The sequence below is a fragment of the Girardinichthys multiradiatus genome, chromosome 12, assembly GCF_021462225.1.
Source record: "Girardinichthys multiradiatus isolate DD_20200921_A chromosome 12, DD_fGirMul_XY1, whole genome shotgun sequence".
NCBI classification, from domain to species: domain Eukaryota; kingdom Metazoa; phylum Chordata; class Actinopteri; order Cyprinodontiformes; family Goodeidae; genus Girardinichthys; species Girardinichthys multiradiatus.
Window position 1 is genome coordinate 34,435,320 of NC_061805.1, and position 16,080 is coordinate 34,451,399.

General features: G+C 39.9%; 1 protein-coding gene across 4 annotated transcripts in view; it reads left to right on the forward strand.

Moving 5' to 3' along the window:
* Positions 1–593: 593 nt before the first annotated feature.
* pip5k1bb (phosphatidylinositol-4-phosphate 5-kinase, type I, beta b) overlaps positions 594–16,080 on the forward strand; it is a 46,922-nt gene continuing 31,435 nt past the window's right edge. Inside the window, exons 1-4 of one of the 4 annotated variants that reach the window (XM_047382349.1) lie at positions 596–865; positions 4,800–4,883; positions 15,386–15,471; positions 15,591–15,659. In XM_047382349.1, the coding sequence (XP_047238305.1) occupies positions 15,591–15,659 (69 nt within the window). In that variant the 5' untranslated portion in view covers positions 596–865; positions 4,800–4,883; positions 15,386–15,471. Of the gene's footprint in view, positions 866–4,799; positions 4,884–12,929; positions 13,115–15,385; positions 15,472–15,590; positions 15,660–16,080 lie in introns of all 4 variants that reach the window. The other 3 variants (XM_047382348.1, XM_047382350.1, XM_047382347.1) reach the window with 3 other exon arrangements.

Below are 16,080 nucleotides of genomic sequence, written 5' to 3' on the forward strand. Positions count from 1 at the left end.
CTCAAACAAAATATGGCCCACAGGTGGAAATAAAAAGATATGAAAGTCTAAACATTAAATTGACAGATTTAAGTTCAAAATAATTTGATTGTACTAGCATGTTCTTTTTGGACTTGAATTAACCTTAACGTTTTGAAGTGGCTCGGCTAGAATCCCGACTTCCATGTAACAGAATGTGTGGAGTAAACTGCAGATTAGGGTGATGGCAAAGACGCCTTCCACCCTCAGCCACAGATAAATCATCAAAATACCAGTAAAAAAAAAAACCACGCACACAAAAAGATGGACAGCAGTTATAAAAAGGGTTTAATTGCTGCAATAGAGGAGGGTAAAACTAATGGGCGCAACGTTTTTGCAAAACATCAATTAAAACATCAGAAACATTTTTTCAAAATAATACTTTTACATTGTTTTATTATATATTGGAATATACATGCCTCATTTACTATTAGAAACACTTATTAACTGATTAAAAATTATTTTACGGTAAATCTGAATCTGGCAGGTGTATGAAAGTCCAGGTTCTGGCCTGCAGGTGGAGTCATTGAGTCGTTGTTTTTCTCCAATCTGTGGTGCACTGAGAAAAAAGCAGCAAAAAGAGGCAGGAACAAACAGCAGCAGCAGGGCCGTCACACACAGGCTGTCTTAACTCAACAGCGGTACAGTACGGCGAGTCTGCAGTGGAGGGAAGTACAGCAAGCAGTCCATCACCCTGAACCGCATTCATTTATCTGCTGGAGATCCTCTGCTTGAAGGAGGAGAAGGCTCTCTGTGAGGACTACAGCAACCTCTCAGGGAAATATTTCTCCAGGAACAACGAGAAGAACACCATTTCTGCGTGGTTCATCAGGGAAGCCCACTGGAGGTATGGTGTCAGTACTTGTTCACCCACAAAGTTTAGTGTAACTTAGTGTTAACAGCGGTGACCGGGAAGTCTGTAGGCTCCATGACGCGCCGGATCTCAGGTGCTGTCGCAAAAGGTGAAAACCTGCAGGTGTGTTTAAAAAGAGACACCAGGTTCTGCTCCGATGCAAGGTCTTGTCCACCTGACGTGGACACAGGTCGGCGATGAGACTAATAGAAGAGAGATCGTTTTAAAAAGGGTTCTTGGCTGGATCTTGGTTGAGGATTGGGCTCCACCAGAATCTGTCATTTATGTGTTATAATACATAGTTGAAAGTTTTTTTCCTGCTTAATAGAGAAATAGCTTTTCACTGTGAAAATGACCCAAGCCTTGTTTGTGTAACTTGTCTTTTTGTAATAGATTTTCCATAATGATGATAATTATAATTCCATGGCAATAAGCTGCAGTTAATCAGTTCCTCAGGAAGTTTGCTGTCTGTGTGCATCCTGCTGGTAAACTCCTTGGCCTTCAGGCCACAGAGTGATTTTTCTGTGTGCATCATTAGGCCTCTCTTCCCATCATCACTGCTCTTTACGTTAAAGTGTTACATTTCTCTGCTGGTGACTGGATGCTGGGCCCTTCACAGCTTCCTCCTAGGCGTGACATATAAAACAGCTCTGCCTGACCAGAGCTGACATTGATTGCTTCCAGTGCTTCGGGTTTATTAGATGTTGTTGACTTAATTCTTGGTTCCAGTTTGCAGAATTGCCCGTAGAATTGCCCGCTCTTTAATGAACATTGGAAATAAACAGATTATAGTTTTTTTCACTGTTATGAAATGTTATTAGCCTTTTCCATTATTCATCTAAGGAATTTTTATTAGCTAGAATAAAAAAATTAGCCCTTAGGCTTTGCCAAATTTGAAAGAATTTGTGGAATTGTCTGTTTGATCTGTGTGCTATATTTACTTTTCTTGAGATTATTCAATGTTTATAGATATCTGGTCAGTGTGATCCATCTGTTGTTTAGATGTTAACCCTGGTATTCGCTCTGCAAAGGGCCTACTATAGTGAATAGCACAGTTCAACAGCAGCCTGTGTGTAGTAATGAAAATATTACATAATTATACATCCACCGAAGCATTTGATGTACTCAGGATTGTAAAATTCAAATCAGACTATTCTGAGCCAGCTTGTATAGGGCAACGTGCTATACAGGGATAGAAGCATGTGTTACTTTATGAAACTCCATTATCCTCCTAATTTGACTGAGAGGCAGCACAGCTTGAGCCCACAATGTTTGAAAGGGAAAACAACGCTTGGAACTTGTCCATCAATTTCTTCCTTTCTAGATAAAACTCTGAAAGGTTTGACTTGCTTATGTATTCAGCCCCCTTTATTCGGATAGCCCACAATAAAGTCCTATGCAACCAGTTGCCTTAGGAAGTCATCTACTCAGTAAACCGATTCCACTGGTGTGTAATTGAATCTCAGTATAAATACAGCTGTTCTGTGAAGGCCTCAGATGTTTGTTAGAGAACATTAGTGAACAAACAGTATCATGAAGACCAAGAGAGATCAGAGAGAAAGTTGTGGAGACGTTTAAAGCAGATTTGGGTTATAAAACACCCCAAGCTCTGTACTTCTCACAGAGAACTGTACACAACTGCACAATCTGCACAAGTGCAGATCTACTAAGGCATGGCTGTTTATCTAATCTTACAGCAAGAAGAGCATTAATCAGAGAATCAGCCCAGAGGCTCATGGTATCTCTGGAGGAGCTGCAGAGAATAACAGCTCAGGTGGGAGAATCTGTTGACAGGACAAGTATTTATGCACTACACCATCTGGCTTTTATGAAAGAGTGGCAAGAAGAAAACCTTCAGAGGTCCCGTTTGAAGTTTGCCACGAGCCGCGTAGGGGCACAGTAAACATGGGGAACAAGGTCAGATGAGACTAAATTTGAAATTCAGAACGCTATTGGTGGAGGAAAACCAACACATCACATCATCCTGAATGCATCATTCTAACTATGCATCAAGGTGGTGGCAGCATCATGCTGTGGAGATGATTTCCTCCTCCAAGGAGAGGGAAGCTGGGCAGAGTTAATGAAAAGATAGAGGGAGCTAAAATCCGACAGGACAACAACTGGCATGTATTATTTTCCTTTCTTTTCATAAGCAGGGATAACTCTGGTTTGGCCTGTCTCATAAAACTATAGAAAAGTACATTAAAGTTTGAGTTTATATGGTGTTAAGTGGTTTGAATAGTTTTTACGGCACTGTGTGTCACAGGGAAGATATCTGTGCACTGAGAGCTGTTGCCCACACGATTAGCAGCAGAAATACCCTATTTATCATATAAATACGACATCCTTTCTGTTCTTGAGTGTTTCCTTGCATGAATCTGATGTGTCCTAAATAAGATGAACTGCAAGTGTTCACTATAACCCAAACTAGAGCCATGTCATCACATCTATAGTGGCATATTTTTTTCCTTCTGAATGAGCTTCCTGTGTAGAGGAGAAACAACTAGTTTATGCAGGTCCTTTCAGTGTAGTCTTGTGATTTCTGGATCAAGGAGCACTCGGTACATGAGTAACGTACCATAGGAGTTGTTACAAGGCCAAAATAACTAACAATATGAAACCTGTTAAAGCTGTTGTATAACTCACCAGCTAGCCTTCTCCCATTCCTGATAATAGCTTGACAGACCGACCACAGTGCAGTGTAGACACATACATATAGTGTCTTGTCACATTCATTATGCTGTGATAAAAATGTCCTGCCAGAGGGCAATTCCACACTTCATGATGTTGGTGTGCAGTCGAGCTAAAACTAAGGTCCCAGAACTGCTGTCAGAGCATCATCCCCAGGCCTGCCCTCAGTTAGAGCCAGTGATAATGTGCTCTATGCCTTGTGCAATGTGATGAAAATAAGCTAGGATTTTCTGCTACTCTTAACATGAAATGAGATTATTTATCTCCGCTTTAATTCAGAACATAACAGCAAATAATGGCTTTAATTCAGCTTATAGCTTGCAGAGATCTATCAAATATGTATTCAGTAGGAGTTACTGCTGCTCTGTTATAAGGATTCAATCTCAGCTATTGGATCACCGGATACTGGCTGGTATTTATTAACTGAGGAACTGTTGCTTAGGATACTTAATGAGTGAGATATGCAAATAGAGCAGCCTTTGTGATTGATATACTATATTTACGCTGTGTGAGCTAAAACCATCCCTCTCGGATGTATAAGTTGTGATCAGAACTGTTATAAGCTACAGGCTGAACAAGATGTTACTGAACAAGATAGAAGAAGGTGCTGTGTTGCATCAGCCCAAATTTACTCACTTCCTTTAGAGACCTGATGGTTTCTTAGTCCTCCACCTCTGGGCAGAGCAGAGGTGAGCGGTGCCACGTCTAAGCACAGTATGAGATGTTCTCTCTCTCACTGTTATCTGTTTTATTGTCCTCACATGTTGGCCAACATCCACTCATGTCAGCACATACCTCATATGGATGTGACTGGCATTAGCACTCAGTCAGAAGTCACAGCTGTAATTAAGTTACATTTTATTGTTGGGGCTGTTAGAAATGTTCACTGACCCGTAGAATCTGGATTTTGCGAATGCACACAAACTATCCAAATCACAGGCAAAAACACAAATAAAATACAGGTTGCTCTTTATGTCTGTGTTTAGAAAATAGGAAATATGTCAAGTCAATAATTAAAAGAGTCAGGTATTAAACAGCTCATAATCTATCCTGTTGTAAGGAGCACCACTAACCAAGAAAGCCACTGGGTTCACCCTTTAAAAGCCTTGGCTAAATCTTATCTTGGGTGCTCTTAAATGTGCACAGCCTCCCATTATTAAAACTTTATTGCATTATGTCCACATATCCATCCATCACTAACTCTGACCTTTTAATATGCCATGCTTTCTACATCTAGGTATACCTGAGGACTTCTCATGTGTTTGAAAGATTCAAGTTTATTCATCAGAAGTTGCACTTAAGGATCTGCAAGGCCAAAGAGGTCTGCCCTTCAATTATCTGCTTCTCTTTACAACTACATTCGTGTATTTTTTTTCTTAAAAGTGTACAGTGTTAAAAAAGCTATGATGCAGAAAATGACCAGACCTTGAGAATGAAAGAAATTGTCCTGCAAAATAGGCATGGGCAGGTTACATTGAAAATAGCATTTTCAAAACCACTAAAACTGTATGAAGCATAGTGTAACACATAGCTGCGCCTTACCCACTTGTTTTCACAACAGCTGGGAAGCTACGGGTGCTATGACTGTGAAGCAGTTGAATACAGGCTAGCTTCCTGAGCAGATAGCTTAACTGACGGACTAACCAACCAGCTAATATAAACTAAATAAAAGAAATTCGATTATAATATATATATGTTTTAGATTTTGGTGTACATACTATGATACTGTGAAATTATAGTATTTTTACTCAAGGTTATCATACTTTGAGAATCTCATGCCTGCCCATGTCTACTGTAAAATCTTCATTCTCTCTGCATATACTGAGATTTGGATAAAAATATTTTCCAAATATGATAAACATATTTTTATTTCCTCTCTCATTTGATGGTATTTATAGTTTAAACCAACATGGGGTTTGTGCTACTGATCTGCTGGACGTTGTTGCAGATTTTTTGGAACTTGAAAAACACAAACTCTCCAAAATCTTTGTTGTTTTCATCATCATTAGCCATCAGATGAATAAATAGTGCAAACTTATTGTGTATTTAAAGTTTCTTGTCTGAATCAGTTCGCCCTTACTAATTCGTAGCTCTATTTCCTGGCCACATGCAAACCCTTTCATAGCCATATATTTAAGCCTTTGTGGATCAGTTTTTGTAGTATTTGTATGAATACATTCATTTTTCTTGTACTATAAGGATAACGATGTTAAAATCTCACAATTTAAAACTTTGTATTGCACCCTATTTCCACACACTTTGGTTCTGACCCCTATTTGGGCCAGTTGACTCTTATAAAACATTTGTGTCTTTCTTTAGATTATGATCCCTAAACAAACAAAAATAGGTCTCTTGCTGCTAGACGTTAGTTAACATTAGACTATGAGCAGAAAATAGAAAACTGCTTTAAATTAAAATGTTAAATGCGTACAAAAAAACCCACTGGCGGCTATGAATTCCTGCAAAGACAGCCCGAAACGTCCCCCCCTGGCTCCCTTTCAAACTCAAACGAGTTGGGTACAAAACGACCAGAACTTCAAAGGTGTGAAATGGCAAATGGACGAAAACATCAGAACCCCTCAAAATTTCTCACATGCATGTAAACAGAAAGTTTAATCTTTTGAAGACTGTCCACAGACATCAGTGTGCAGCACTCAGGTCTGTTTAAAATCCTCATTATTTACTTCAAAGTTATCATTTCGATCTTAATGACCTCTCCTTGCCTGGCCTGGCCAATCGACTCATGGGCACCAGCTATGAGAGGGTGCAGGAACATTGTCTGAGGGGCCCTGCAGGGACATTTAGCTCATAATTGTGCTGCACTGCATCCCACTTGGTTGGCTGGTCGAGGGCTGCTGGCAGAGCAATAGGCTGGCAGTCTTACAGGAGTGTATATTATTCATAAGTTATGATTGTTGTTGTTGTTCTAGCCCTGCTGAGTGCCCCCTGCTCTCCCTCCTTCCCGCCTGCTTCCCTGAGTGGGCAGGGGCCCAGTCAGGGATCCCTGTGGAGTTTGAGTGAGAATTAGGAAGGAAAGAACACAACATGAAAGGGAGAGCTGGGTGAAGACAATTGGAGAAAAAAACAGACTGAATAGGAGGAACAGTTCATCTGCTGGAGATCCTATTGCAGTTTTATCTATTGCAGCTTGTGTTTCCTTTCTTGATGAAATGATTAGCCTTCTCTTCAAAACATAGAGCCATTTCTGTTTACAGTAATACTTCTAGATAATAAAACTTTCTATCTCCCTCAAGGATTTACTGAGGGTGGTAAGTGGACCTTTGGACCCTGGAAGGGCTTGGCTGAGCTGGGAAACCCTGTCTCTTGTTGTATTTGTGCCGTTTGTTCTTCCTGGACCATGATGATAGGACACTAGGCTCTGCTGGATGCATGGGGACAAATAAAACTGGTTTCTGGGGAAAAAAAAGCCTGCTTTAATAGGTCTTCATCTCAGAGAGAGGGGTGTTGTTCTCTATCACTCTCGCTATAGCTCCTTTTGTCTGCTTCTCTATGTTTAGAGAACATTGTCTCACTTTTTTCCCCATATATTCTCATGTCCCCATGTTTTACTCCCTGCCTCCTCCCCCTCCCACTCCGTTCCCTCGGCTGAATCACGAGACGCTCCGGACACGGAGGGTGACCTCCTCCTTGCTGCTTCTCATGCAGAGAGGGACTTGAGTAAAATGTCTGATGAGGAATTTCATAAACATACGCTGAAGTGGCTGGGCTTATAAAATAAACTAATAATTTAGTTGGTTAATTGTGTACCAAATGCAGGTCTTCTTCCATTCTCTTCTTTAAGAATGACTTTGGATTAATACGTTACCCAGGTCAATGGATGATGCATTTTTCATCAGAGGAGGAATGCTCTCTGAATATTTACACACCTTTTGTGTTGCATTTTATAGTTGTCATTGTCTTCCCACCTTATGTTTTTCACTCCCACCGTCTTGTTAGCCTCCCTTTTTTGCCTGGTCTTGTCATATTTGAAAGGTCAAATCCCCCTCCTCTCTGTTATACACACACACAGGCATGAGCCTTTATGGGATTCACACAGTATAAAAACCTTCAGTAAAAATACCACAGTTTCATGTTGTCACGGTATTAGTTTAAAAGCTGAAAAAAAAACAAAAAACGATGTAATTCCATGTATTTAAAAAGAAAAGCATATATTCCTACAAGAAAAAATAGCTTAATGTAATGATTATTATAGTTGTAATAACATTAAAATATCAAGTAAGCATGCTTATTGTGCAGTATTTTGTACCATTTCACTGCAGTTACGAAACATATTTAGCATGATGGGTGGCGTCTGTTTTCTGTGACAGAAATACACTTTAATGCTAAAAGCATTTGCTCACTCCTCCAAATGGAATTCAGGAGTATAAAAATCAGCACTCTTCTGCATGCAGACTGCTTCTACAAACATTTGTTAAAAAGTGGATCCCTCTCAGAACCTCAGTGGATTCCAGCGTTGTTCCGATATGGGACAATAGGTCCGGTCAGGAAATTTCCCCACCATTGCCTTAGTCAGCTGTTAGTGGTAAGGGGGGCTCAACGGATGCTGAGGCGCATGGTGCACAGAGGTCGCCAGAAGATTCAATAGCTACAGACCCCCAAACTTCATGTGGCCTTCAGATTTGTTAGAGAGCAGTGTGTAGAGATAGTGATGGAATATGTTTCCATGGCCAAGCTGCTTCATCTAATTCTTACTTCATCAAGTGTAATGCGAGGCGTGGTGTAAAGGAACTGATGCATAAAGCAGCGTCCTTAAACATACGAATGATCAAATTTGTTGTAGGAAAACTAGACCCACCTGCACAGAGTCTGGATTTCAACCTGATGGAACACCTTTGGGGTGAAACAGAGTGGACAGTGTGAGCCAGGAGTTTTTGTCCAACATCAGTGTCTGACCTTGTGAAGAGCTTTCCCAGAGGAGGTGAAGCTGGTATAGCTGCAGAGGGTGGGCCAACATCATATTAAACCTCTACAGATTGAGAATGGGATGTCAATCAAGGTCATATGCGCATGAAGGCAGACAATGAAATACAGCACTTCTTTGTTTATTCATGCAAGATTACTTATTCTATGTCCACACTGGTTTTCTGGTCTCTTACTGAATTTCTTAGTTCCATTCTTTGGTGTAGTAAAGTGCAAACCTCCAGTAGCTTCTCAGACAACTCCATCAGCACGCTGACAACATTTTGTCACCAAAGAGCATTTTCTCGACCTTTCCTCATACTAGATTTAAGTAATAGCCTGGCCTTTCTTTTTTTTATTTGGCTAAATTAACAAGTTATACTGCTAAAACGTTTGTTCTGTTTCCTGCTCTGTCCAATCAGCTATCCTCACCCTCTATTGGTGCTGCCTCTGACTTTTAATCACATTCGCACCCACAAACACACATCGTTTCAAGATCTGCAGTGCTGCAGAGTGCCTGCTGTTAGTGGGCAGACTCTGCTCTGAAGCTGCGTCAGAGCCTGTCTGTCAGAGAGTGGATGAAAACAAACAGTCTTCCTAATATAGTAAAACATGGAACAGATCAGTTTCATATGATATAGGAGAGGATGTGTGTTTTATAGATAGGATGTTTTTTTTTCTTTTTGTTGAAACAGAAAACAAACATTTGTGATTTAAAAACTATGTATAGTTTTATTTTGTTGCTTTTTGTTAGCCTGCATTAGTCCTGACTGAATAACTAATTTAACATTCAGCATTTGAGTCAGTATCTGCCTCCCATAATCTGCAGATTTTGTTGTTGCTCGCAGACGTAAAATCCCCAGACTCAACATCCATTAACAAGTCATAATGCATTTTGCTAAAGCACATATTTTACATTCTTGGCCTGATTAATCCAAGTATCTGTTTTATTACACAGGACAAGATGATTTCTATGTTTCCTTCCTTGAAGTGAAATGTCCAGAGTGGCTCCTCTCTTGTTTATAATTCGGTTTGTTACATACTGTATTTTAATGATGTTTCAGTTAATTGTGTGTGAACAAAACCTACAGAAAAAGTTGTTCTCCTGCTTTGCAAACTTTAAGGAATACCATTGTAAACTGAGAATTTAGATTGATGGTAAAAACACAGATTTGGTAGGTCAACAAAAACAGTTTGCAGCCTATTAAGCAGTTTCCAAAGGTGTGTTTGCTTGTAAAGACAGCGTATGATAAAAAAAAAAAGGCTGCCTAAATGTGGCTGTTTGACTTACTGGCATACAGCTGACAACTGTGGCTGGAAGTTGAGTTTAATCAGTCTGATACTGATCATTTACCTACATTTTGGGACACATCCCAAGATAAAAGCTTTTTTTTTTTTTTTTTTTAGCAAAATAGTAGTTTAATTCATCTGGTTAATCTATTTCTGACCATTTTATTAGTGATGCAATAATTAATCAGCCAATTGATTGAAATTAATCAGTTTTCCCTGGATCGACTCTGAAAGGTACCGGCAGTTCAAATACTAAAAGATCAAAATTCTTATTTTCCCTGTTTATTAAATTACCTACAGCACACTTTGTCTTTCGAGGTCAATGTTTGTTACTTTAAATTGTTAGACAAAAACAATGTTTACAAAAATAGGTTTTTATTTGTTATATTCTTTAGGCCAGATCGGTTCGTCTTTACATATAATTATATTGCTCATTGTCTGAACGCAATATTTTTGTACATTGTAAAGCAAATTGAATAAAAGAAATGAATTAAATCAGGAGTTAAAGTTGGTCTTTCCATAAGAACAGTTGACAAATCCATTTCAGGATGAGGTAAGATGACAGCTGGTATCTTATTGGTTTTCTCCATCCAAATCCTTTTCTCTTTGCTCATCTAACGTCACATTTGGAGAATGTGGGGGTCACGGCAGCCAGGTAGCTGTCTTAATATTGATTTCCCATTTTGTTTACAGTCTGCTGGAGTAATCCAATATCACTGTTTCTAGGGAGTGAATCAAAGCAGAGAAAAAGAAAACCCTTTTAGTTTGTTTGTATCCTGGCGACTGCAGGAGCTTCCGTGATTGAACATGTCTCAGCTCAAATGACGCTGTCAGAGATGGTTAATTTCATAATAATTAGAGTTTATCTTGTTTGCATCATTATAGCAGACAGCTCTTACCTCCTCTCAGCATCAGATTTTTTCTCTCACAGGGTGCTTGGCTACAGCGCTGCTGCTTGACTTCCTGCTGTTTGACTGGGGCTGACCAGCATCCTTGGCAGTAACCTTGAAACCGTGGAGGAGATATGGCATGAGAACGAGTGTTTGATCTGGGCTTAAGTGGGCTTGTTTGCAGTGGGAAAGAATTTTGGACAAGGGCGTGGGACAAGTTGTAGTAGAGCTGTTTTTGAGCAGAGACTTCAAGAGGGGAGTGAGCTGGTCAGTTTTTATGGGCTCTGATAAGAAGAAAACACACAAAATGATTTGCCAAAGCAAAGTGTGTCAAATGTCAAGAATAGACTGAATAATTAAGACCCGGAAATGTTAAGGTGAAATGTGTCTGCCCATAGGAGTTCCACTTTCTTTGTCCAAGCAGAGTTTGTTTGTTAAAGGTTGCTGTCAGGAGAAGTTTTCCTCTTTCCTTCTGCTCCTGACCCACATTGTGAAGGATATGTCTTTTTACTGCAGTGTATGAAATTTATCCCCTCATCTGAATATCATGGCTGCACAAAAATAAATCTAATCCTACAAGCTCAAACCTGAATGTATTTTATTAGGAGTTTATAGAATAGACCAAGACAGTTTGTTAATTAATTAATTAATTGATTAATAGTAAGGTGTGGAAGGAAAACAGCACATGATTTTCATAATTATTTGCAAAGAAAAATCTACAAAATATGACATGCCTGTGTATTAAGCCCCTTCTACTCTGATACCTCCAAATAAAACTCAGCTGGACCAATTGCAGTCAGAACCTCAGAGGTTTGTTAGAGAACATTAGTGAACAAGCAGCACCCTGAAGACCAAGGGACACAGCAGAGAGGTCAGGAAGAAGGTTGTGGAGTGGTTCAAAGGAGGGTTAGGTTATAAAACTATATCCTTTACTGTCTTTACTAAGAACTACTTATTCTGTCATCTAAAATGGAAAGAGTATGGAACAACTGTAAACGTAACAAGATTTGGCTGTCTGTTTAACCTGACAGACTGGGTAAAGAGATCATTAATCAGAGCAGCAGCCCAAAGGACCATGGGAACTCCAGGGAAGCTTCAGGAACCCACAGCTCAGGTTGGAGAATGTGTTAGCAGGATAACTATCATTCATGCACTCCACAAATCTGGCCTATGTGGATGAGTTCAATGAGTTATTGAAAGAAACCCATAAAAATTCTGTTTTTGGTTTGCCACAAGCCATGTGGAAGGGATAGCAAGCATGTGGAAATAGGTGCTCTGGTCAGATGAGACCAAAATTTGACTTTTTTTTACTAGGGCTGCATGAAAACGGCAATGTGTGGAGGAAAGGGTCACTGAGCACACCATACCACAGTGAAACATTTCTGACTGCAACATCAGGTTGTTGTGTTGCTTTGCTTTATCAGGAACAGGGAAGCCGGTCAGAGACTAGAGGAAGATAGAGACAAATACGGGGCAACCCTGGAGACTGCAAGGGACATGAGACTCCTTTGAAAGTCACCTTACAGCAGGACAACAACCCTAAACGTACGGCCCATTCCACAAGAAATTGCTTTAAATCGAAGGAAATGTATGTACTAGAATGGCCCAGGCAAATCCAGATCTAAATTTAATTAGGAATCTGTGTCAGGACTTTAAATTGCTCATAATCCAGTCTGATTGAGTTTAAGCTGTTTTCAAAGAAGGAGCAAATATTTCAGTTTCTAGATGCTTAAATCTGGTAAAGTCGTTCCCAAAAATCTTGCAGCTGCAGCAGAACAGCTTTGACAAAGTATCGATACAAGGGATCTGAATACAAAGCACACCCAACTTTACTATTTCTACTTCTATTTACTATTATTTCTAGAAATGAATTGATAGCCACATATCATTTCCTTTCCATTTCACAGTTAACAAGTACTTTATGTTGTTGGATAGCATAAAACCCAAACACAATACAGTTAGTTTTGTGGCTATAACGTGACAAACTGTGGAAACGTTCTAGGGGGGTGGATACTTTTCCAAGGCACTGCAAATCAACATATGTTTTCATATTTAGACAAACATTTAAAAACACAGTTTCCTTTGTATTGCTCATATGGATCCTTTTCTACATTTGGTTCTCATCCAGACCATAAACATCCCCTGCATGGCATGAAGACATTGATTTGACAGAGCTGGATCTTGTTTCACTAAAGTCTAACATTGTTTCTGTGTTCCATCTTATTTTCCAATGGGTCTGCTTTGTTTACTAATGGTGTGGATGACAGGAGGAAGTCACAGCTGGTCAAGATCATCCATCCATTAATTTCACATCGGCGTGTTCAACTGTCTGCCTGCCCTTTGTTATGAAGCGAACAAGAGACCTGGTGTTTGTTCGCCGCAGCTGCTGGCCTCTCATGGATTGTTCTGGAAACAGGCTACAGGAGCGTCCAGCTGGGCTGTGTGGGGTCAGGTGAGGGTAGTACGAGTGGAGGAGGGATACACACAGTGAGGCACTCACGTCAAGGTTGTTCTGAGAGTTGGACTCATTAACATTCCTCAGCTTCAGAGTACCAGGACAGTCAGAGCAAGTAATGGCTCAGGTGGATCACCACCTCAATATCCAGATTTGCCTCAGTTGACAAAGTTCATGGTTGATAACAGGATCTCATTTTGCCTCCTCCTTCTACAGGCAAATGTGGTGTGAGCCTTATAATTTAAGAATTACTGTTTATTTAAGAGAGAAAGACAGGACATAAATGATGCAAGTTCCCAAACAGAAACGTGTTGTTGTGTATATAGCAATGGAGGAGCTGGTCCATAGATAAGAATTTATCTGGAGATGAGAGCTCATGGTGTCGGCTGCATTCTTTTTATATCCTTTCTCGGTGCACGTGAGCCTGCATTCATCTAGGAGCATATATCAGTTCTATTTTAAAACACATTTTTACCCAGAAGGAAACCTATTTAAGATTTAATTATCAGAGGTGGACCAATCAGAATTTTGTAGTTGATTTCTGATTTTTGGTTTTTGAATATCTTTGAGCTGCCCTTATGTATTTTAGCAGATCTGATTTCTCTTTAACAACTTTTTTGTAAGAAGTAATGAGTAGGATTCCAAAAATGTGTTCCCACCTTTCGCTGCATAAGGCAGCATTATCCATGTGTCATGTTTTAAAACAGACAAAACAATCGGGGACTTCATATTTTGAACAATCTTTAGCATCTTAAACATTTACACAGTTACCATGGCTAGCATTACTAAAACTTTAGTCTCTGGTGTCTAGATCTTTACCTTTATGCTCAAAAGGATAAAACAGAGCTGCTTTGCTTTTTTTATCCAGCTTTCCTGTTATCTGCTGAACGTCTCGTTCTCTCTCGCTCTCTTGCACCACGGATGAAATGCTGACTTGTCACATGCAGACATGTTGTAGAGAGCCCAGTTTTCTTAAAAATAGATTCTTACATATTACGTTCTTCCTTTGACTTTGTTTTTAAGAACCTCACTGATGAGGAAAATAGCTAAGTTTGAGTGCTCTTCCCTCAGTCCAACTTTCACACTGAAGAGTGTTACCACGATCGGGTGATGTTTTAATTTGAAGTGATCAGAAAAATAAGCTAAATGCTTTTATTTGCAACATAAAAGCAACATTTATACCCACTGGTGCTAAAATAATATATTTATTGTTGCAGTAATAATAATTTCATTTATAGCATTGATTTGGGTTTTGACACAATAATAACCTGACATAAAGGTGCGACGCTGGCGCAAGGGTAAAGTTGTGCGACCCATGCAAGGAGGCCACCGTCCTTGATGCAGCCGTCAAGGGTTCGAGTCCCAGCCTGTTGACCTTTGCTGCATATCTTCCCCTCTCTCTCTACCCCATTACCTGTCAAACAAAAATTTAAGCTGTTTTGAAATTGTTACTTTTTAAAAACCTTACTATGCATGACACTGTGGGGTTCTAAAAAGGCTTTCAATGAGATGTGCAGAGGCTCTGAAGGCGATGCTGGTCACAGAACAGTTGGCCAGAGGACATGCCATCAAATGCTGATGAAGCAGAAAGTCATTAAAGGTTTTCAGGATCTGCAGGTGCATTTAAATGCAGGTGGTGTGGTAAGTGCAGATATGCCACAGCTTTGTCAGGCAAACTCCAAACTTAACCAGGGTTTCTGTTAAGCTTTTCACATCCCAACTTGCAGCCGGATTTGCCTGTGATAGAGACACTCGGGTGCGACGTTATTCACTTCGCTCTGCCCTTTTTTTCTTTGGAAAGTCAAAAAGGCAGAAGGGGTGGAGGGGGGGGCAGTGGCGGCGCAGGGAGGGGAACAGCAGACAGATGGGAGTGTTGTGACTTAGTAAGAAGTTGCTTTTGCTGTCAGGAGATTAAAAACTTTCGCTCCTGTGCTCTGACTCATTAACCACAGCTCTGCTCTTCATTAAAGCATGTTGCGTGCACACTTTGATTTGTGAGCCGTTGAGCTGACTAGCAGGATTGTTTGGTTGCTTCAAAATAGGACTAATAAGGACTTATTGCACACAAATGAGTCACAGTCGACCATCAAGGAGAAATTGTATCTCTCGTTAGAAAGTTATGCAAAACAACAGCCTAACTAGCTCCATACTAAACTTATTATATCATGACTTTCAACTTGCTTTCCGTGCTGTAATGCTGAGTCTATGACTAGTTCTTTGACTCCAGTTTTGTTACATAATACTCTCTGTGTTCCTGTTCTCCTATAGAAGCTCTCCTGATGATTGCTCAACCTAATAATAAAGAGTTGCTGCCCTGATTGCTGTTGGTCCACCATTGTTTATCTTTAAGCAAGGTAAGTTTATCCTCTTGACCGTAAAGAAAGGGTTTTGTATTATTATTTGGGGTTATATAAAAAGCACCAGGCTTCTGTTAGCAATGTTACAGTTTTTGATTCGGGTTCCCTTATTTCAGATGTCAATTGCAACGGAAACCAGCATGGAAAGGTCTCATAGTATGAGTCGAGAGAAAACGTACAAGAAGGTAAAGTCAACCAGAACCTCTCTGCGTTTTGTTTTATTTTCTTATTCTGATCATCTTAAACCCGATTCTGGTAAATGGCTCAGTTTTAGAGCCGAAGAGGCCAAAGCAGCTTTTCTTCTGAGTAACCTGAGTGTGCTGCAGCACATAATGTCCTGACCCCTGTTAGGGCAGTGCTGCCAGAGTCCAGTCAAGTGCTGGTCCCACTTGTTTTCTTTACTTTTTTTCTATTTAAACTGTAGACGCCACCTTGTGTGGCAGCATTTATTAAGATGTAACCATAAAGATTCCTGTAGCTCAACAGCTACCTTTGTTTTAGTTGAATGTGTTTTTCATGGTAATCACCCACTTAACAGAAATCAGGAATGTTTATTTGTCAGCTTATAAGAACAGTTTTTAGTTGGATTTGTTGTTGTTTAAATGT